Genomic DNA, 22467 nt, shown 5'->3' with positions numbered 1-22467 from the left:
TTGAAATTACAGAACCTGTGATAGAAAATTACTTTAGCATATGCAGTGCCTAATCAACCAGAAAAAAAAAAAAAAAAATCCTGCGTAGGTGTACAGGGCTTTTGAAAATCAGACATCAGCCAGTTCTCAGTCTGCCTGCAGATGATGAGGCTGAAACACCTAAAAAGAAATGTGGCTTCCTTTGCACGGTCTGTTCCTTAAAAGTCATCACATATCTCAATGTAAAATCTCCTTTATCGTTATACCTGAAGAGATTTTTCATTAAAGAAAAAAAGATTATTGACATAAAAAAAAATCCTTATATTCTTCACACAAAAAAGAATGTATTGTGAGAGTATGATTACAACCTGGTGGAAGAGAGGACTATGTGTGACAGGAAGTCCAAGAGCATTGAGGCACATGCCCAGCACCATGTCATCTGGCGCGTCATTGCTGTAGCACTTGCAGCCACTCTTAAGAAGTCGCACCACAGCTTCCCTGCTGAACACCATACTGCAGCAACGCATAAACATACAAAAAGGCATGTAAAAGACACACATAACACACTTATCTGAAGTGTAAATGATCAATTTAGAAGGAATTTTTTTTTGCCAGGAAATTATATATGCATGCCTTTCCACTATCATTTTAAGGTCCATTATGCGTGTTTCATTCAATTGAGGGGGAGGGCAATAGAATAGAGTAAAATTATGAGCTGAGAGCGAGATGGGTTTTTTCATATAAATTGGCTCTGCGTAACAATGATGCGACAATTCAATGAAAAGAGAAACAATTACAGATGACAAAATGAATATTAAGCTGACAGAAAAATCGCTCATTGCCACTCAGAATGGGTCTTTTTTTTTTAGATATTATTCTTCAGAAAACTGGCAGCTATAGTGTTGTGAAGTGTCACAGCAACTGAAGTGTTCCTAAATGGAGTTTCTCACACAGCTCACTCACAGCTCAAGAGGTATCTAAAGCACAGATTTTGCCAAATAGGTGAGATTTGTGCTGTCGAAATAAAAGTGAACTACCACTTTTGCTTTTTGCCCACTTTATGATCTTACATCTGATGTAAGCAAAATGGCACTAAAATCAGATTTTTAATTAAATTCTGGGTGTTTTTCTTTCACCTGCTTTAACAACTGATGGCCATTTGTGATTCAGTGGGGTTTTATTTCATATTTTTATTGAGTTCTTTTACTGCAATGCAGTCTCCAAACTCATTTCCCTTAGGGGAGCACCACACTTTTAAACTAAATTGAAAGGGTTTATCTGTAAATTACAGATTACGTTTTTTTTATTACACACTTTATAGTTCCTCTGCTGCCCCTGAATCTTCTATCATCATCATTCCCAGAGCATTTGAGCAGTGAAACTAACTCACCCACCACCTCCTGTTATGTAACTGTAGCCACCTTGGCTCAAGCCATAGCCGTATCGCTCCCCCAGACTCACTGGTTCAGAGGAGTCATAACAGCTCAGCAAGACTTGCAGTCTGGGAATGCTGGAGGAAGCACAGTTCAAACTAATCACACACTCATCATCATCATCATACGCACATTCTGGTGCCTACACACCTAAAAAACTATTCATCTAGAGGGAGAATTAACTGCGCTCCCTCAGGCTATTTTAAACACCCAGAGGCTTCCAAATGAAGAGGCAACGTGACAGAAAGTGAAGCCAGCTGGACATGAAGTTGTATGCTGAGCTTTTTAGATGTTTGATAGGATGGTAATATCTCTAGAACTCATTTTTACAAAGTGACTTCATTCCGAGCGTCTCTCTCTTTCAACCTTTTCACAGCTAAGACAGAATCTGGTAGAAATTTTATGAATAAATGTCAGTCAAACAGTCAGAGTTTAGGCCACAAAAATCCCAAACAAACACATTTCCAAATGACAAGAACATACCTGATAAGTGTGTCATCATCCACAATGAGGAGCCACTTTGTGTCCGGCACAGCGCTGCTTAGAAATCTTTGAAGAATTGCAAATGTTTTTCCACAGTGGCCTGCAAATACAGACATGCTATCAACAGAATGGCCAGTATGACTTAATCACATATTGACCATCTGGTTTACAAAGATAAATGACCCTGTTAGGAAGAAAATCACAGTTGGTATAAACAGTTATTTATATGCACAGATGCCTTCATGCACACAAACGCAGGCACAAGGCAGTAGCAACAAAAATTATAGTCATTTATTATTCGGACTGGATTTGAAAGGAGTGAAGCTAACCAATAGTCACAGTTGTTAACTACAGAAAGAGCAATGTTTAACTTAGGAAAGCATACGAGACTTGATTTTCAAGCTACGTTTAGATAAAAAGTAACTAATTAGAGTTTTATTCTCTCGATAGGGGCCTTTTCAGAAGGTAAGAAAAATAAGCACGACCATAGGGCTTTTTATTTGTAGCTTTTGCTTGTAGTTCTGCATTAACTTGACAGCAGTGAGGACTGTTTGGGCAAACAAAGAGCAGCTCTGCATTCTGCTCAAAGACACCTCAAAAGTATGTTTGCTTTTACATATGCATGTCAGCAACTGCACAGGTCAAACAGGTGATCGCACATGTAAAGATCTGTTAAAAAAAATGATTCACCTCTTCAAGGTTTGGATTGCACAGCAATGAATAAAATCCTCTCTGGGCTTTTCAGTGCAAAGATATGTCCTACAAAGCTTTGTAAGCAAAAAAAAAGAAAGAAAAAAAGAAAGCCCTTGTCTACATTCTGACATCTCAAAGAAAAAACAAGGTATGTTTGGAATGATGAGCCCGGAGATCAAACTTTTACTCTGGCAAGTTTGACATGACGGCCAGATGGAACAAAATTTTCTGCCAACTCCTGAAAAAACAGTGATGTGGAAGTAAACAACAAATACAAAGAAACCAAAGAAATATGCCCATCAGAATCCAAATATGTGCACCATCAGGGCTGAGAGCTGAGACATGGAAATCTCTGGTGGCAAGCATCACAAAGAATACTGAGGCCTTACTGTTTTATTTATAAGGCACCCAAGGTGTTTTTGCTGGTATCTGAATATAGAATAAGAAGGGACACCTTGAACTGCTGACAGGAATAAAATCCAAAAACACGCTGATCTCTGGTAATCTTATATCTAGTCGTGGGAGTTTAGTGAAGATCAGGGTCGTGGATAGATAGTAGTTTTCTTCTTCATGTTTAATGCAGTCTTTAGAAGAAAAGAGCAAACAACCACAGCTACATTCATATGAACATAATACTACAGAAAGTTTTGCTTTGGCCCAGCTTTGACATTTTCTTTTTACCCAAGTATTTGTTCATACTCGGCCGTGAATCGTACTCGTACTTGCTTGATAAAGTTCCTATGCCACTTTTCCATTTCAAGGTCTTGCATCATTCTCTGCCTCACTTGCTCAGACTATATACATTTTTAAACTCAGCCTGTTGAGTGTATTTTTCCATTTTCAAAATAAATGTATACTGTAAAGATGTGGGTTTTCCACCAGACTTAATATTTCTTTGTGGTTTCAGACAGATGCATGATGAGCTAGACAGTTCTGAGTTGGGTGGATACTTGTGTTAGATTTGTATTGTTGATTGTCATTTATGCTTAGAAATATCTACTCATATATGCTTAGAGTTGTATAATCAATGTCATGTTGGTAGAGGTTTGATCCTTAGTAGTCTGTGGAGACTTTGTGTGCATTCCAAAGTGTTCTGGCATTCACACCCACACCCTGGGAGCATGGGAGAGGTCGTACCTTCTCTTATTGTTTTGTGGTAGGATAAACGTATCTATGTCTGTTTTAGGCTAAGTGCCTTTTGTTTAGAGGAACTGCTGGACTTCCAGACCAGCAGGTTTAGGGAAGTCTTTATGGGGTCACACTCTGACCCCACACACACACACACACACACACACACACACACACACACACACACACACACACACACACACACACACACACACCGGACAGGCAAGGTACTCTTTGTTTGTATGTAGGCGTCATATGTTAATGAACCTATGTATATTCATGTGACCTCAATAAAAGAGCAGTGTTACGGGGGAGCGGGCGAGAGCAACTGGGGTCAAGCGAAGGGACGGCGTTTGTCCAGTTCTCTCCCGTGCACGAGAAACATAAAGAACTTTGCTTTTGCTGTGTAATTAAATTGTCTTCAACGTTCCAGCGAATTGGTTTAAGCTACAAACCTATCAACTTGTTTTTCAGGACAATGCGAATGAAATGCATACACTATTATATATTGTACATATATTTATTAGTTTCAGGTTGGCCATTCTTGTATTTTGCTCGTTTGTGTTGTTGTGTTTGCACATCTCTGTTGCTTGTGGGGCTCGCACACAAGAATTTCACTCGCATGTGCTGTGCCAGTGTGCCTGCACATGTGATGTGACAATAAAAAGTGATTTGATTTGATTTGATTGAATTAATTTTATGTCAGATCTGTTTTTACATTGGACTCTTGACAATAATTCTGTCTGCCAGTCTGTGCCTCTTTCCTTGATAAATGTGATGGCTTATGCTGCATTTCATTTTCTTTGTGCACATGTAAATGCACGATATGGCTTTAAGATTTGCTCCGAGGGCACATGTTAGTGATGAACAGACTCTTGACATATCGATGCCTGACGATGATGAACTTCAAGGATGCTCTCAGCAATCATTAGCATAAAGTTTGAGGCCTTGGGAAAGAAGAAGAAAGAAATGAGCAAAAGAAATGGAAATTAATTTTTTATGTACCGATCATCTCCTCCTTTCCTTAAGACAGATATATTCCTTTTATGTCTCATTTCACTGCATTCTTATCTAATAACGTAATGGCCACTGTCCTCATATTGATAAGTACCCGACACTGTTGCATATTTCTAAATATAGATACTGTAAATCAGTGAGGGTTTTTTCTGTTGTCGTGGTTTGTGGCTGGGGCAATCTCATTTAAAGTCTTTTACTAGATCTTTTACATCACACTGCAGAAATCCAATCTATCGTACATCCTCCAGGATGTAAATCCTATTATTAGTTCTGTTTGACTGACATTATGCACTGACAGTAGCTTACGTATCTGGCTATTTACCAGAATCACTGAAGATGCCCCTGCCTTGATGATGGACCGTGGACTGCTGCCATCACAGAAGGCAAAATTGGAAGGGAAGGAGGCACTTTCTTTTAGATTACCTGGGAGAAAGACTTGGCCAACACTGCCCTTTTGTGGAACAAAGTGTAAAACTCAGGGGCAAGTCATACCAACTCTTAGGTAATAAAGGTAATGTGTTGACTTATGCAAAAGAATAAACTCCATGAGAATCCTGACAGCTTCAATTTCAGTTTTTTGTCAGAGCACAACCAGCTGCAGGCCTGTCTGGTTGGCTGTCTGCAGACTGTGAATGGCGTCTTACCCTTACCCCATGTTCTATTGTCTAGAGAGAAATGATCATGAAATATCAGTTCTGCTTTGGGCAATAATTAAACAAATGTTCTTTAACATAAATGATCTAAATCTTTAGGTAAGATCAGATCCACTAGACTAAGGAACACTTCCACACTCTGCAATTAATTATCCATTTTTATTTATTCTTGCTTGCCCACTAAAACTAAGACAAACTGTAGCTTTAGACAACCATTTACGTGTTTGATTGGAAGCAGATGATACAAATCTGTTATAGCGGCCTTACAATTTAATGACAACTTTTCATGACCTTTTCTAGGCTAGTGTAGATGAAGTCTACGTGTATACTACAGTAGGCAGCACCTTAGTTTTTACCCCTCAACTGTAAATGGCTGATGGTGTATTTTATATCTTGATAACGTGATAATGAGGTGATGGAAGACTTTCAAATTCATCCAACAGAAGCAGCTACTAAAATCTTGGATGGGTTTTAATCTCAGTGGCCTTGATCAGAGGTCAGCTCGAGTTCAGACGTCAGCTTTACTGAAAAACACCTAGTATTTGTTCACATGTATACCATCAGTACATCTACTAGGAGGCTGTTGGGTAGCACTGGGCAGTATCTTTTTAACACTATCAACAGTGTATTTAGCCATATTTATATTTTAGACTTTATATAGTGATCATGTTCCCTTGGTCTGAATGAATTTAGATGTTGTTCTGACTGGACAACCAAAAAAACATTTCAGTCAATACAACATTAATAATACATGATATGCTACAGTGTCTATGGTAAGAAACCTCCTCATTGTGGATAGTGACAAGCAGCAAAAGAACAAGTAAACAAAAAAGTCAGTTTCCAGATTTAAATCACATCTCCATCAATGAATTCAACATGACTGAGTAATGTATGAGCATTTTTACACTTTCAATTACCCCTAAGCAAAGCAATCACTCTCCATATACATCAGGTAGTGGCATGTTTAACGATTTCTCTTGGATTTTACTGGTTCTAAATCGATGTGGTTTTACTGTTTCAAGGGAACTGAAAGAGGATTACTTTCACTATAGCGTGGCCCTACTCCAAACAGATGTGCATTAGCAATGCATAATAAGTTGTTGAGTGCACTGAGGGGGCCCATGGGACTCCACTGTCACCTTGTTTTACTCTTCACACATACAACCTCCAACTGTACACCAGTTATGTCACCTTAAGAACTTGTGCATTTAAGACTTTACTACTATGAGATGTATACTTCTGCACTTTCCCCATCCGCATTAGTAAATTTAACAAGATGCAGGTTTGTTTAGGTAAGAATTACATATTCTTCTTGCGGAGTTATTTTAAACCCCAATGCAAGTCACAGAACCAACAGAGGCGTCAGCATGATAGAAATCCAGAAATCCTTTAATCTGATTTGCATATACCGTTTTTTTTCTTCTGTTGAAGTTTGACTTTAAAAAAATCAAAATTATTTCGGTCTGAAGTCTGAGAGCATTGACAGTGCAGAAGAACTATTTGTTTAGTGTTTGAAAAGCAAAGGCTCTCATTTTGGATTTGTTTAAGAGCAAGAAGTGCGTGAGACCTGCCACTATCTACAACGAGGAGGTGGAGATGAGGCGGCTCTCAAGTATGGGGGTTGCATATCAACACCAAACTGCACTGATAAGAGAGTAACTTTGCTAGAGAAGGTTGGCTTTTATTCTTTGGAAGGCTCAGATCTGCATCATACTAGTACAAATTTACTAGCAAGTACCCAGTGGCAGTTTACATCTATACAGCGAGAGGTTGCAAGAGACATCCTTGTTAAAAGTGCTAAGCTGCCTGGAGACAGTGACTGAAGGGAGGCACGGGTCTACACCAGAGCTCTGAACAACAAGTTTTACCTACAGTGGAGTTAAACTGGCAACAGCCAATGCAGCATCTTTTTAAGGTACAGAACGCGGAGTCTTTCGTGTCACTGTGTTGCCGATGGCTATGAGGTAGAATAATTTTTTGCCCAAAGCAGAGAGTTTGTACCGTTCTTGTAAACTACCCTGGATTGCTTGGTGCATTCTTCAGGTCTATGTACTGTATATTTGTGCACGTTTCCCATTACCACACCCAGTGTGATGCATTCCATAATTCTATAACATTACTATGATTACGTTACATCTGGACAGGTTCTGTCATTGCAGATGCAATGATGAATTAAATACAAATAAGTAAGTTTTTGTGCATGTATCTCTAAAAGTTACAAATAAATAAATCCTTGATATAAAAATGAAGGACCATAAATAAATTAGCTGAGATATCTTATTTTGCAAAAAAAACAAAAACAAAACAGACCTTATTGCTCACACAGAAATGAAGGACGCTTAAGGATGAAGGTAGATGCAAAGAGTATCGGACTAAGCCATATTGAAAATACTTATCATTTCAGTGCACACTACATTGCATTTCATTTATTTATTGTTCTCGGTAGAACAACAATAAATATATCCATCCATCCATGTGTAGACCAGCTCTGCATCATTTAGCTCAACAACATCCCCCAGTTCCTCCCTTAGTTGATCAGCTTGGTACGTTGTTGGATTAAAGACCCTCCAGGGGGATTGCAAGGTTTTCAGTCCACCTGAGGATGTATTTTTCTAGCAGAGAAACCAGGTCTGCCCCAGAGTCTCTTCCCAGTCAATCAAGTCTGGTGCACCCCCTGCGGGAGCCTCCTTTGAGCTTTGTTACTAAGTGTAGCCAGTTGTTGTTAACCGCTGAACATCATCTATGCTACTTATCCTATCCAAGCTCTAAATGTAGATGCAATTGAAACACGTAAACAGGAATTTGAAACAGCTGATGTTTCTCAGAAATGAAAAATTATGCTCAAAAACTGTATTCTTTTCATTTGTATGAAACTTATCAAAACTGGTGTTACAAGGTGCTTCCCAGAAACATAGAATAAACAAACAAACTAAATGATAAAGCATTTTACATATCAGTCGAAATAGGCCACACTCGAGTGTAACATCAAAATAAGAATGAGAATGAAGTGGTTCCATTGTAAAGAACAAATTAAAATTAACACACATAACCTAAAGGTTAAAAGAATAAGATGCAAGTAGGATATAAAATTTATGTTAAAATGTATATAAAAAGCCTAATGATACAAATGAGACTAGCAGTGGTTTAACAGAAGACACAGACAAGGCCAGCTAGAGATCTTCAGGCAGATCATTTTACAACTGAGGAGCCCTAGCAGCAAATGCTCAATCACCTTTTGCCTTGAAGCAGTTGGTGGGAACAGTTAATCGTGTCTGAGGATCTGCACCTGAACTAGTTAAGATGGGAACATCACTTTGAGTGTATATTCTGGGGCCAGGTGGTGAAGGACTTTAAAAGTAAAGTCCTTCACCAAAAGTAAAAAAAAGTAAAATCTTAAAATCAGTTCTAAAAGTAATGTCAGAAAGCTGCTGCAATCTGAAGTCTAATCTAACCAAGAGAAAATAAAGGCATGGATGACAATCGATGAGTTTCACTAAAATGCAGAAGTGATCATATTTCTTAGATGGCAGTAGCAGGACTAGATGATCTTGCTTATACATGTTTCTTGAGGGTGAGACTAGAATTAAAAAGCACAACCAGGTTTTCGACAGCTGGTTTTACATAAACTCGTAAAGGAAAAGGGGGGATTCATACTGGGATGAAGCTTGTGTGACACAACAATAAGAATGTGTTTAGATTTAGAAAATTTGGAAAATATTTCTTAATATCAGTTAATTTGTAAGACTGGACTGGGTTTTGATTTTATTAGAGTGATAGAACAATGTGTCACTGGCATAGCACTGGAAAAAAAAACAAATGGGCAGGTCCCAGTACAGACCCCTGAGGGTCTCCACAGTACAGAGTAAGCAGCAATGTGGTCACCGTAGAAAAATTCTGTCTGGTCATCGAAACGTTTTCATTCCAGATACACCTGCTCAGTGCTTTGTCCCCTTGATCAAACTTTTATGGTTTACTGTGTCAAAATATTGCAGTTACGTCAAGTAACATCAGAGAAGAACAGTGACTGGTATCAGCAGTTCATCTGTTACCTTCCTAAGCACAAAATCTTTACTGTGGTGTCTGACTAAACTAAACCTGACAAAAAACTTTTAAAATGTTCAGATGTAATGCTTCTAGAAGCTGTAGACAATTGTCTATACAAGTTTTGTTGTAATACTTGTAATCGCTCTTTAAGTTTTTCAGTAAGAAGGATTGAGGCCCGATTTTTTGATGAGTGGTTGCACACGGGCTGTCTTTAAATACTCTGGAGAGTGGACAAAGGACAGAGAACTGTTAAATATTTAAAGTAGAAAACTGTTAAGTATTTAAAGGGGCAGTGACATCCAAAACTTCAATTAAGCATGTTGGACACAGGTAAGTAATTATACAGTACAGCAGGATGGATTTTACATGATGTATACCCATTTTCAAAAAAAATAAAAAAATAATGGGAAATGGGTATAGATCTTATAAACAGCACTTGTTCATGAATTAAATTGGAAAGGAGTGCGAGCACTGAAACTGCTACATCGGTGAAATGATTAAATAAACCAACTTTAGGAAACCACCAGCTTTAAAACAAATATTTGGAACAAAGACTAGTCATAAAAAGGTGACCTAGTATTTAAGTCCTAGAGATGGTAGAAGTCACCGGGGGATTATTGATTAAAGTGGTCAGTAGGTTAGAAAATTATAGTTCTTGGTCAAGAGAAGCTCATATCAAACAGAAGGCACAAAGCCAGTTTTCTAAAAGAAAAATATGCCTTACAAAAGAAAAACTGCAGCACACTCCTGCTGCCAACTGAGAAGAGTTTTATTCATGTCACTGTTTTACAGTAAATTGATTTTTATGCTGAAAAGTTGAAATACCCACTGACAAAAGTACTCCAGCTCAATCTGGTTCCAGTTCTCCTTAAATGTTGGATTTGAATCACATCCCCTTCATGTGGTGGTGAAAGGTGTATAACTTTTGAGCCTAATTAGCCAGTTCAGCCTGGACCAATATACTAGGCCAGTAAGTGTATCTGCCGGTACAAGTGATGATTGGTGTGATGAAAAGTGAGGCTGTGAAAGGATAACTTACCCCTTTCAGTATTTGGAACACCTAAATTAATGGTTGGTATTGAAGGATCGGCATGATCGCTGTAGTACTCCAAAAATAAGGCGTCCTTTTCCCAAGTCTTCTTTATCACTGGCACTAGAGATAGAAGGAGAAAAATCAATACAGTGTTCAGAGTTTCACAACAAGCAGACCTCATGTTCTGTGCAATGTTTTCTGACCAAATGAAAACATTCTGATATTCTGTGTTTTTAAAGTAAATATTTTATTTAGGGAGATGAATCATTAAGGATAGTGAAATGATAAACAATGTTCCCTTTAATCCTTCGACTTTGTTCAGATTAGATTAATTCAGTATGTACCGACACTGTGCTCTTTTGTTACTTGGGGAAAAGCCTCTTTTGATTCTGGCTTGGATGACTGGCTTTCAATATTTGATTAGACATATGATTAGTTACACCAAAGTAAATCACAAAACTTTTCAAAGTAACTTGTAAAATAAAGGGTTTCTTTCCTTTACTTTTACATTTCAGAGCTTTGACTCTGGGGATTTTTGTCAGGCCTCAAAAATAATTTAACTTCATTGTGCTTAATGCCCAGTAGCACTGTGAAACCTGCAGCTTTTGGCAGTGGAAAGGTACTGCAGATAGCAGATTACTGGATCTGTATTTTTCATTCTATTTATACCCTGCTATCACAGGTAGGATAAGGCACAGTAGCACCAAGTTGCTGACTTAATTCTTGGTGTCAAAGGTCAGCGTTTTCCTCTACATTTTATTACGATAGGACTCATGAATTTTTGGATATTTGAAAGTTTCTGGGCTGTTTAATTCACAGAGTATTAATGCAGAGAAACACAGGATACCCTGACATCTACAGCAGCATCAGCAGCTCAAGGCTGTGTTCATCTCTCATAAATCATCAAAAATGAATCAAAGTGGCATGTTTAAGATTAAAAGAATAAAACAAAAAACAAAAAAAGTTGTGTTCAGTGCCTGTACAGGTTCTGAACTGATAAGAAACATCAAGTACAATCAAGCTCGAAGTGCACATGTATCTTACATTACCACATTAAACAGCTAAAGCAAACAAGTATATTCCAAAAGCATCATTCAGGTCAGATATTGACTGCTTTAGACAATCATTAGGTTAAAAAGAAAACTTTGAACACAGAGTGAAGCAGCAAACACAACCTACACATTGCTGTTAAAAAAAGACAACTGTGGCTCTTGAGGATATAAAATGGCATTTTATCAGACAAATGCCACTTAAACTGAAGCACACGAGTACATTAAAACACAGTTAAAGCAGAGACTGTGTTACAAGATGGCATGAGGTTCTGTAGTTCTTAAGAAGTGCTGTAAATATTTCATTAAAAGCAAATGAAAAGATAGAGGTGAATAAATTGTGTATCACAGTAAAAAATACAGTATTATTATACTACACTATCTGCATGCCACATTTCAACTGGTTTTTAAGAAGGGTAACATCCATCCATCCATCCATCCATCTTCATCCGCTTTGTCCGGGGCCGGGTCGCGGGGGCAGCAGCCTAAGCAAAGAGGCCCAGACCTCCCTCTCCCCAGCCACCTCCTCCAGCTTATCCGGGGGAATACCAAGGCGTTCCCAGGCCAGCCGAGAGATATAATCTCTCCAGCGTGTCCTGGGTCTGCCCCGGGGCCTCCTCCCGGTGGGACATGCCTGGAACACCTCACCCAGGAGGCGCCCAGGGGGCATCCTTGTCAGATGCCCGAACCACCTCAGCTGGCTCCTTTCGATGTGGAGCAGCAGCTGCTCTACTCTGAGCCCCTCCCGGATGGCCGAACTTCTCACCCTAAGAAGGGTAACATGCTTTTCTTTAATGTTTTACTTCATTCTATGTTTTTGTCAACTCATGTTGACTTTTTATGTTTTGGAGAGAATGAAAGCTATAGAAAACAACAAAACTGACTTGGTGGTTCTGCATTTATTTCTGTTTCAAATCAGTGCACAACCACAAAAACGTCCACGTAACAATAGAGCTACATACGGATTTCTTTTTGTGGTAGTACAGGCTAGTTCTAGGTGCAACCTTCTTGTTTAGAAATCAATTTTACAATCACGATTTCATTGAAAGCAAGCCACTTCAACAATCTCCAACAAAGCACAGTCCTTTGGAAAATATGTAAGAAAACCGTTCCCACTAAAGGTGGAAACAAACTTGTTTCTCCACCTGAGGCAAAAACACACCGTTGACTACAGCGGATGATGTGTGACCAAATGCCTGGACCTAAGATCAGAGGAGCATTAGGAGGAGCAAACAGTGAATGGAACTAAACTGGTTAAAAAAGCTCAACCCAAAACACAACATGCAAGTTAAATGATGCTAGTTATTGTTAAACTGAAGTGTTAAGCAGTCAGTTATACTTGTAGTTAATGTTTCTAGGAAGAACACTACCCAGGCTACTTTTGTGCTTACAACTGACTTATGCTGTGTTACTGCTATTGCACAACAATGTTGCTGTTGCTGACAACAAGTTTCAATAGGTTCACACTTCTAACTAGGCAATGTGTCATCAATGACAGTAGCTCATAATTGAAAATACCCGTCTTTTATTAACACTCAAAAATGGTGATTGTTGTTCAGTATTTTTTTGTTTATGTATTGCAAATTTTCTTGCAACATCGTAATATAGTTTTGAGGCTCTATTTTCTCACCCCTAATGAGAGTTCATCCTACAGTATTTTATTGTCTTCGTATTAGTATTTATTTATTTATTGTCATTGTCAAGAACAATGAAATTGCGTTTGGGGCTTCCATACAACCCAAAAAAAAGAAGAAAATAATAAATACCCCTTAAAACCCAAGTGTACATATTTAACCCAGTGTGACTCCAATGCAATAAGACAATCCTTAGCAATAATGTTCGTAGAAATTCAGACTACAGAAGATTAAAAAGCCTTCACACTGATTGACATCTTAAATTAAACGTGATACACTTTCATGTCTCTTGCTTTACGCAGCTAAGCTAACCTTTGATGTCTGAATCTAATATTCATTTTCATCTTGTCTGCATTTGAAACTGATAATAGCTGCTTGGCAAAGAAAATGTAATTAAGGTAATTAGTGGAATTACTTTTGAGTGACGCCCTTTACGTATGGTGTTCAATTTGTCTGATCCATCTAAAGTTAATTTGAAATTTGATCTATTGACTTAACCCGCAACAGTTTTATCAGTTTAAAAGTGGAGTACATTTACTATAGATAGCTTAATGTTAGGGAGTGCGTGCCAGTAAGTGGCATTGCTGGATGACTGAGCATTTGGAGCAATAAGGGAGACACAGAAAGAAGTATAGCTAAAGGTATTTTTATCAGTCTAGACATAGCAGTGATGGAAAGATTTACAGAAAGAGTTTGCTCATACAATCATATAGGTCAAAGGTAAAGCAAATCAATTATGAGATAGCAAGAGGACAAAAATGTGTGCTGTATAAAGGGAAAATGTTCATCATTTCTGGATTTGGTATGAGAGGGAATGACTCACCTCTTTCACTGTGAAACTTCTTGCATGTTTTCACAGCAACAAATATATCTTCTTTATTTACAGGCTCCCCCTTTGATAAAAATAGGAGACATGAGTCAAAGACAAAAGCACACATATCACATATAAGTAAACCTGAAGCTCGACATGTATTGCAGCTAAATAGCTGAAACTCAGTTTCCAGACTATATTAAATGTCCAAGTGATTAGTGGGAGTTCATATCTTCAAAGTGAAATTAGAATTGGATTTTTTCTTTCATATGGTCTAAGGTCATTTGTCCTTCTAGTTGCCTTAGGTTCTCCTTTTGAAACTAAAGACAGACACTATCTGATAACCGTGCAGCATATTTGAAGGGATGCAGGAATGAATTCAGTTTTCATTTGTAGCATCTGTAGTCTCGGAAATGAAAAAAACAACAACAAACCAACAAAAAAAACCACACATGATGGGAGAGACAGAAAGCAATGAAAGAAAAATGAACATCTAAATGCAATTTAGCAATTTCTTTCTCAAAAACAATTCACTAAATCACCTTCAGACAGAGTGCATTAAAAATGTATGCCACATTAAAACATCATCAGCTGCTGAACAAACTGTCACTTTTCCAACAATATTAATGAAACAAAATGCTACGTAATGTAAAGATCTCTTGTGCCGTGAAGCCTGAGCTACAAATACAAAATAAAAGACACACAAAGTACATTTAAATATTAACGGAGAAAAGAGATTCTTTGCTTTTTTACGTAATGCATAAAATGTCAGAAACGAGTGAAAAATGCTCGTCACAATCTGAGCAGAGCTAAAAGTGGCCTCTTCAAACGGACTTTGAGTGGTCCAAAACATAACTTAAAAAATACAGACACACATACACAGAAAAGGAAAAAATAGACCTCAAGGATGCTAAGATTTTGTTTATTCTGTGTCTCACGCCAGAATAAACAAGGCTTCGTTGTTATTCGTTGGCCTGTCTTACAAATTATTTTGAAAACGACTGTTGTAGGGTGAGAATTTGAACAATCTTCTGCCCTGAAATGTTTAGCATTTTGATAGAAACCGCTCTACAATAAGTTTAGTTATTGCCTAAAATAAAAACAACAGGCTTTGCTGTCGTTGCCACTTGGGTTGTAATCATTTTGCCCTCTTAAATCTGCCTCTCGAGGCTCCTGATTCTTTTGTCGACGCTGCAGCCAAGTGCTGCTCTTAAGCCACTTGCCAATTTGTCTCACAACTGTTTCGTTCACTGTCTGGTTACGATGCATCCCCTCCTGTTCTGTCTGAATGGAAACTTCTCCCTGAATACTTATTAAACCTGTGACCTTCACGTTTCTCTGCCGGCTGCTTGGCTTGTTGTCCTGTTTTCTGTTTAAATGAATGTCGTTTTATGAGGATAGAAGTTCCGTGGAGAGGGAGGTAATAACCACATGAATATAAATCTGACAGTTTGCACTGCAGCAAACATGTACTAGACTCAAGACCACAAATGCACATACACTATGTGATTTGAATAACAAATGAAAAGATCAGATTCAATTTTTGTTTTTTCCGTCAAAACCAGGAGGGAAAATCATGAAAAATTAAAATGGAAAAACTCAGAAATGGGACACTCTCAGCAGCAAGCTCTGGCATCTCAAATTCAACTCGCCTCACCTTCTCCACAAAACTCGAGTCGCATCTATCCCAAACAATCACTTCTTACTAGTATTACTGATCAATTTATGGTGTGCGTGGAACCAACTGCTGCAGGCTAAAGAATATCACACCCTTCTAATAAGAAAACTAAAACTGCTTTCGTGTTTTGCATGTTTCCCCAGTGCAAAATTTAGACGGTAGAAATATCTGCTACAGATTCATGACACAATAAATGTGCGTGATGATTTATGTTTCAATGACAAATACAGCAAATATTCAAATATAATGCAAGCGTTCAGGTTAAGACACAGCTTGAAAAAAGGCATTGCGATGTTTGACATTTGACAGTAAATACATAGAAAAATATTTAGATATAAAAAAATACAGAATAAAACATCTGATTTGAATTTGGAAACAAACTGAAAGGATGTTGCTTTGCAATTGGCTGATATCTTAAATTAATTTGGCAAAACAAATGAAAGACTTCCGTCTTTTCTGATTGCACAGTATGTGGTATAAAAGCAGTACTTCACCGTGAAATGCCAGCGTGGCTCGGATTCAACCTTGGGCAAGAGGGCCATCATACATCATTACATGACTGCCAATACCTCACAGTGAACCATCCTCTGTTTTGTGCTGTCATTTAATTTTGCTCCCTTTTCATTTCCTGGGAATTGAGGACAATCAAACTGATCCAAATACAGAGCAGATACTCACACACAGTGGAGGCTTTTTGCTCACAGTGGTTGCACAGTGGCTGGCCTGGGGAGAGTCCTCTGGCACAGTACACAGCTCAGGAACTGCAGTGAGATGTGGACCCTTCCCATTGTCCCAGATATACAAGGCAACCTAAAAAAATCCAGAATCATGTGGTCAAGCTTATGAGTTATGGACAGAATGCAATCCTTAAGACATTAATGACTGATTAAAAACATAAACATGTGCTGCTTTTTGTATTATTATTGTCTTATTTTATATTATAATAAAAAGAACAGTTTAGAAAATTCCAGGAGCATATTCACTATTTAAGCCGAATAACAAAAAAGATTAAGAAGAGGAGAGATTAGAGGAGACTTGAGAACTGGTGAGTATTACTGCATTTCTTCCTGAAGAAGAAAATCTGGGTTTCAAGTTAAATATTCTGCATGGAGAAGACAGAGATGTTGCAGAGTAAGAATGTGTCATGAGATGTGACAGCTAGTGCTGCCTGGAACTGTCTAAAGTAGCAGAAAAATACAGAAACTGTAAACTTACCAGCAATGAACTGCTGCAATTCATGCAGCATATTACATGTACAGTAATATTTAAAGCACACATTTCATTAAACAAAAAAAAAAAAAGAAAACTCAGAATTCTATTTTTTTTTTTATATATAAGGTAGGTAGAAGGTGTAATATTTCTACTCAACTGAAAGAGATCTAACGGCACCACCTTTTTCAGTCTGAGCCAGATAAGTCTGATGTTCTGTTTACTCAACAAAATCCCTAGACGCCTCTCTGGCTGAATTTCAGTGATAAAAAAAAAAAATAAGAGCCTCAATACAGCACCATGACAATTCTCCAAAGTAATGAGATTTCACTTCAAGGTTAGATGAATTTCATGCCTTGCTCTTTTTGTGCAAATAAATTATAATGGGCTGGCATTGACTTGAGAGTGAAAAAAGCTGTTAGAAAATGGTTGCAAACCAGTAGGCTCGTGATCTCACTCCATGCAAAACCGCATGACTTGCATAGTATCTTACCTCATGTTTAAGGTCAATAGTGAAGTCAGATTTAAGTGGCTCCTCTTTCACTTTCTTTGCAAGCCTAAAATAATAAATAAGATTTTGAAATCAAACACACAGCAAATAAATAATAAATGTATGTGTAAATATACGTGATAGTGATGTAACCTTATTTTCTGAAGCCTGTATGAAGAATTCAGTTTTACAGATTTATTGCACATACTCACCGAACAACTAGGGGGATGCTTAAGGCCCAAGAGGCAGCAAAGTCTGGATATTTAAAGATGGAGGGGTTCTCTGCAAAGGCATAATGATGGATGATGGTCGATTCCTCATCAAAGAGGGGCTTACCCAGAAACCACTCCTGATAAATAAGTTTAAGAGACACATTTCACTATGTCACACATAAAAAGTTTTTATTGTTTTTCCCCATTAAAATGCTGTGAAACGCCATAAAAAGAAAACTTTGCACTTGTGGCCTAATTTAATTTTCACGCTGCACGTCAGAAAATCTTTGAAATTATTTCCAGTGAATAAGTTTGTTCCTAACTGGGGAAATAATAAGATTTCTTCACTGAACAAAGTTCAAAGATGACAGATATTGTAGCTACAAAGGCTGTGATCATGGTTCTTGACATATCTGGTGGAAAAAGAATAATCTGACAGTTTTAGAAAATCCCCCTAGAGCTGAAGTAGATCGAGTTAAAAGGAATTGTCCAACAGTTCAGTAAACATATTCATGCTTCTGATGTAGAATTGTTAGGAAGATCAACACCATCCTCTCATATCTGTACAGTAAAGTTAGCTGCCAGTTAGCTTATCTTAGCACCACCAGGCCTAAACCCCTGCTACAAATCCTGCCTTTCATAAAGGCTGAAAAAAGTATTCATGAAGTTTCCACTTTTTTGTGTTGTTTTATGCTCACTGTGAACATTACTTGTTTAAAGGTGTTTCTAATATGTTATTTGAACCATTAATATCAATAAGACAGACCAAACTGGGATGTGTCTAAACCAGAACGTCAATGCTGTACTAGCTTAACCAACTCATGAGCCATCATAAATCACAAGTTACTGTAATGTGTGAGAAATATAAAGAAAGTGACACATTTTGATTGGCTGTATTGTAAAAATATAATGAGAATTAAAATTCACTAAGATATCAACGGGGCTCACAAACCCAGGCCACAAAGTAAATGGCCTGGATTTGTATAGCGCTTTTCTAGTCCCCAAGGACCCCAAAGTGCTTCACACTACATTCAGTCATTCACCCATTCACACACACATTCACACACTGGCGATGGCAAGCTACATTGTAGCCACAGCTGCCCTGGTAATCTGGTTGATCACCTAATAAAAGGATTCAAGAGTATTTTGACTGCATGGTCAGTAGTAACCATGGCCATAAAAAGCATGAAAATATGCATCAGAGTAGCACTGACTATATTTCTTCTATTAGCATAATGGTGATAAAAAGACCCCAACCCAACCACGCCTTTCCAATGTGGGAGTCAACCATTAGGACTACTCCATGATTATGACCAATAAGACCATGATCATCAGGAATACATGTGGTGGGCAACATGTGTGGCAAAGCAATATTTCAAGGAATAAATATAATTTGGTGTTTCTCTCGTTTTGTGCATGAAAAATGTATTTTACGTTAACAAGTTTGCTAAATGGTTAGTTCTGAATTTTATTCAGTACATCAGCAGTGGAAATGTGGTGAAATTTAAATTCTAAGTAGTGTTTGTGAAGGTTGTGCTGTGAAAATGGAAATGTCTCTAAAATGACAAATATGACATTAACCTTCAGCAGAGTATGTGTGAAAACCCACTAGGTCATTGCATGTAAGCTTCACTAAAATCTGACCATCACTCAACAGTAGCAGGAGTAGCAGTCTTTGGGAATGGTAGATGGATGATAGAGTGGCTACAGTCTGTGTAATTAAACATTTGCTTTTCTTTATTCAAGCCCAGCAACCCGTGGTCACAGGCTAGTGCACTCTTAGCGGCGGTCACAGCCCTGGATATTATCCCAGTTGCATCAGGAAGGCCATCCAGTATAAAATCTGTGGCAAATCAACATGCGGATCCAGCCACTGAGACAACCTCAGTAAAGACAACCCTCAGTAAATAAGGGAGCAGCCAAAACGACCTTCTTCGCTTCTTTGTTCGATTTAGTTTATCAAATAAATCCACAAATTGCAACTACAGTATATCACAAGTTGCACTGTGTTTAATTACTGTCATGCTCTGGCACCTAACTGGTTGAAGTTAATTGGAAAGTGGCAACTCATTTTTGTGAGGAGCCTTCGCTGCTTAAAACACTCTGATATGAAATCCAATTTTGTGACTTAACATGAGGCTGACCCCACTAAGCTATAACACCTGAGAGAGAAGAGTTTGCCTTTGGGCATGTTGTAATGAATCAAGTCATCAGGACGTTGTATCTGTTGCTGGCTTTGCTTTAGAATGAATTTGCGAAGATGCGTTCAATAATGAAACCGATCCCTAAGTTGGAAGTGAAATCCCACGCAGGGTGGAAATTGCCTTTTATGACAATCCAAGGGCACAGCAAAGCAAACTTCTTACAAACAGCTTAAATTTCAAAAACAAATGTTAAAAATGTGCCACATTTGTGTTATTTAAATAATTCATAAATGAAGAACTGAAGGAGAAAGTTATTTTGCTGAGCTCAACTAAGAGAAATGACAATTCCAATGAATGAATTTCTGGAGTGCTCATTCAATATTTATACTTGGCATACTCCACCAACCCATATAGATGAAAAATAATTTCATGAGTGGAGGGACAGGCCTTAAATTAGGTCTACAGCTGAGACTGGAGTGACATATCTGACAGGTTACGCTGTGAGCTGGTGGTGCTCAGTGCAGCTCGACTGTTGCAAAGAAGCTGCAGCCAACCTGATACTGTATCTCATATAACTGAAGCAATGATCGGCTAAGCTGGAATGAAAACAGGAAGCTTTGGTCTCACTGATGAATTTCTTAAAAAGCAAGAGAGAAAGCAATGGGAGAGAAAAAGACAGATGTAGATTAGGAGAAAATATTTTCTGCTTACTTTATTTTTGTCAACTTTTGCAAGGACTTTGATGAGAGCAATCAACTTCACGTTTGTTTCTTCCTCAAGAAATACAATCCATGAAGAGTTTTTCCCAAAGGAATGTGATAAGCTGAGGACACACACGCAGACAGAAATATATAGAGTTAAATAATAAAAACATTTCACTTCAGTCTACTCTGAGGAGATATCTGAGGCTGAGGCTCCTGACCCAGTCAGATCAAAGCAGTCACAACATTTCCCCAGAGGACAGAAAGACAAAAAAACAACACAAGCACACTGAGTTCTTTCAGGGAGGAAAGCCTTTCTATATAATGGTCTGGGAATATTCTATGCTACAAGTCTATGCCATGGATGATGAGAACACATTTAGATGCTGTTACACACCTCCCTAAAACAATCATAAGACATATTTTTGATTTTTAAAAAGGCTCAGGCATCCAGACAACTGAAGCTAATGCCTTTATCATGCTGTTCATACCGCTGAATACCTGTTGTCACACCTACATGCACATTAAGAAGGTATTTATCATAAAATGAAGCAATAAATCACCGTTACTGTGTTAGTAATGGCTTTTACACAAATTTACCTTCAAAATTTCAAATTTACACAGTAGAAATTGACAGAAGACAGTGTTTCTCATATGCAGTCCTCAGCACAAAGCTGAGTTGTGTTAACTGTTTGTTAATCACACCCAATCATTACCAGTTTAGGGATACTTACTAAGGCAGCAGAGGAAGGATGCTCCAGTCGCCTTCATTTTCTGATAAACTGTGAAGGAGCAAAACCACCGGCTGTTTCTGTAAGAAACAACACAGAAACGACAGATAAGAATTTCCATTCCCTCCATCAGTAGATTTTTTTTCTATATAAGTTTCATAAGACTGATGTCTCTTGTTATTTAACATGTTTCCTTTTTTATGTTTTAGCTGATTTCCTCCAAATCCTACACACTGTACAGTTGTGTAAAATTTCTTGAGATATCCCTCATTTCTTTATATTTTAGTTAGAAAACAATTCAGCAATTTGTCATCATGGAAATGCAGTATTTAAGGCAAAGACAGAGTTTGCATCATTCTAATGAGCTTGGAAGTCAATAGTTTGATTTGAGCACCTTTATTCTTTAACACAGCCTGAACTCTCTTAGACAGGCTTTCTTGAAATTTCTTTAGGTAGTCTTCAGGAACAGTTCTTCAGGCTTTTTGATGGACATTCAAAGCTCTTGTTTGGATATTGGCTGCCTTTTGTTCTATTCTCTTTTAAGATGATCCCACACTGCTTCAATAATAATGAGGTCTGGGCTCTGGGGAGGCCAGTCCATGATTGATAGGTTTCCATTGTGTAGTTTTGTTTTGTTTCTTTTTTGTGTGTGTGTGTGTGTGTGTGTGTGTGTGTGTGTGTGTGTGTGTGTGGGTACTATATTGGCAGCGTGTTGGGCATGTCATGCTGAAAAATTGTGTCAAAAAGTTGCCAATCACATGCTTTCCACATGGTATTGTATGGTGGATCGAAATTCCGTTTCTGTTTTTACAGTTTGTGTTTATAATTATGATAATTCCAACAATTACAAACCCCATCACCACTGGATGAACTCCCAGATGCCCTTAGACTGATGAGGCTTCGGCAAACAGTAGATGGATCAACTGACGGGTCAGATTTAACTCTCAGGTCCCGTAAAAAGGTGTTTGGTGGATTTTTTTCCTATTTTCTTAGGGGCATTCATTCATTTCAGGTACCATTCATCTGATGTAGTTCATTTTTTAGATCTTCCACTTCTTCTTTTGTCCTCACCTGTGCTTTTTTTTTTTCTTTTAAAAAAAAGGCACACTACACTATATGCCAAATTTTTAGCTAATACCTTTTTCAGGATCACCTTATTGGTGCAAAAATACAAATTTTTTTCCTGTCAAATTGTATTATCTTTGGTATTTTTCATAGATTCAGCCAAAGAAATGGGAACAAATGTGTTTTTGGCACAGGCTGCAAGTAACAAAATGCCTAAAAATACTATTTCAAATTGGCTCTTTGCTAAGTTGTCTGTTATGTGTAGAAACAACATGAGTGG

The 22467-nt window shown here is 37.9% G+C and overlaps 1 protein-coding gene across 1 annotated transcript in view; it reads right to left on the bottom strand.

Moving 5' to 3' along the window:
- Positions 1-22467, bottom strand: part of b3glcta (beta 3-glucosyltransferase a) — an 86866-nt gene that overhangs the window by 2673 nt on the left and 61726 nt on the right. Inside the window, exons 5-14 of the mRNA XM_086262056.1 lie at positions 21126-21202; positions 20402-20513; positions 17547-17683; positions 17338-17401; positions 16314-16445; positions 13970-14039; positions 10470-10583; positions 1896-1995; positions 1370-1489; positions 348-492 (exon numbers count right to left, since the gene is read on the bottom strand). Coding sequence (XP_086118182.1) covers positions 348-492; positions 1370-1489; positions 1896-1995; positions 10470-10583; positions 13970-14039; positions 16314-16445; positions 17338-17401; positions 17547-17683; positions 20402-20513; positions 21126-21202 — 1071 coding nt within the window. The remainder of the gene's footprint in view (positions 1-347; positions 493-1369; positions 1490-1895; positions 1996-10469; positions 10584-13969; positions 14040-16313; positions 16446-17337; positions 17402-17546; positions 17684-20401; positions 20514-21125; positions 21203-22467) is intronic.

The sequence above is a fragment of the Aulonocara sp. 'chitande type north' Nkhata Bay genome, linkage group LG14 (genome assembly GCF_057382095.1).
Source record: "Aulonocara sp. 'chitande type north' Nkhata Bay isolate Kocher_YH1m ecotype deep benthic linkage group LG14, A_spYH_male_GT1.1, whole genome shotgun sequence".
Classification (NCBI taxonomy): Eukaryota; Metazoa; Chordata; class Actinopteri; order Cichliformes; family Cichlidae; genus Aulonocara; species Aulonocara sp. 'chitande type north' Nkhata Bay.
The sequence above is the reverse complement of the archived record's forward strand: the minus strand, read 5'-3'. Positions and strand labels throughout refer to the sequence as shown.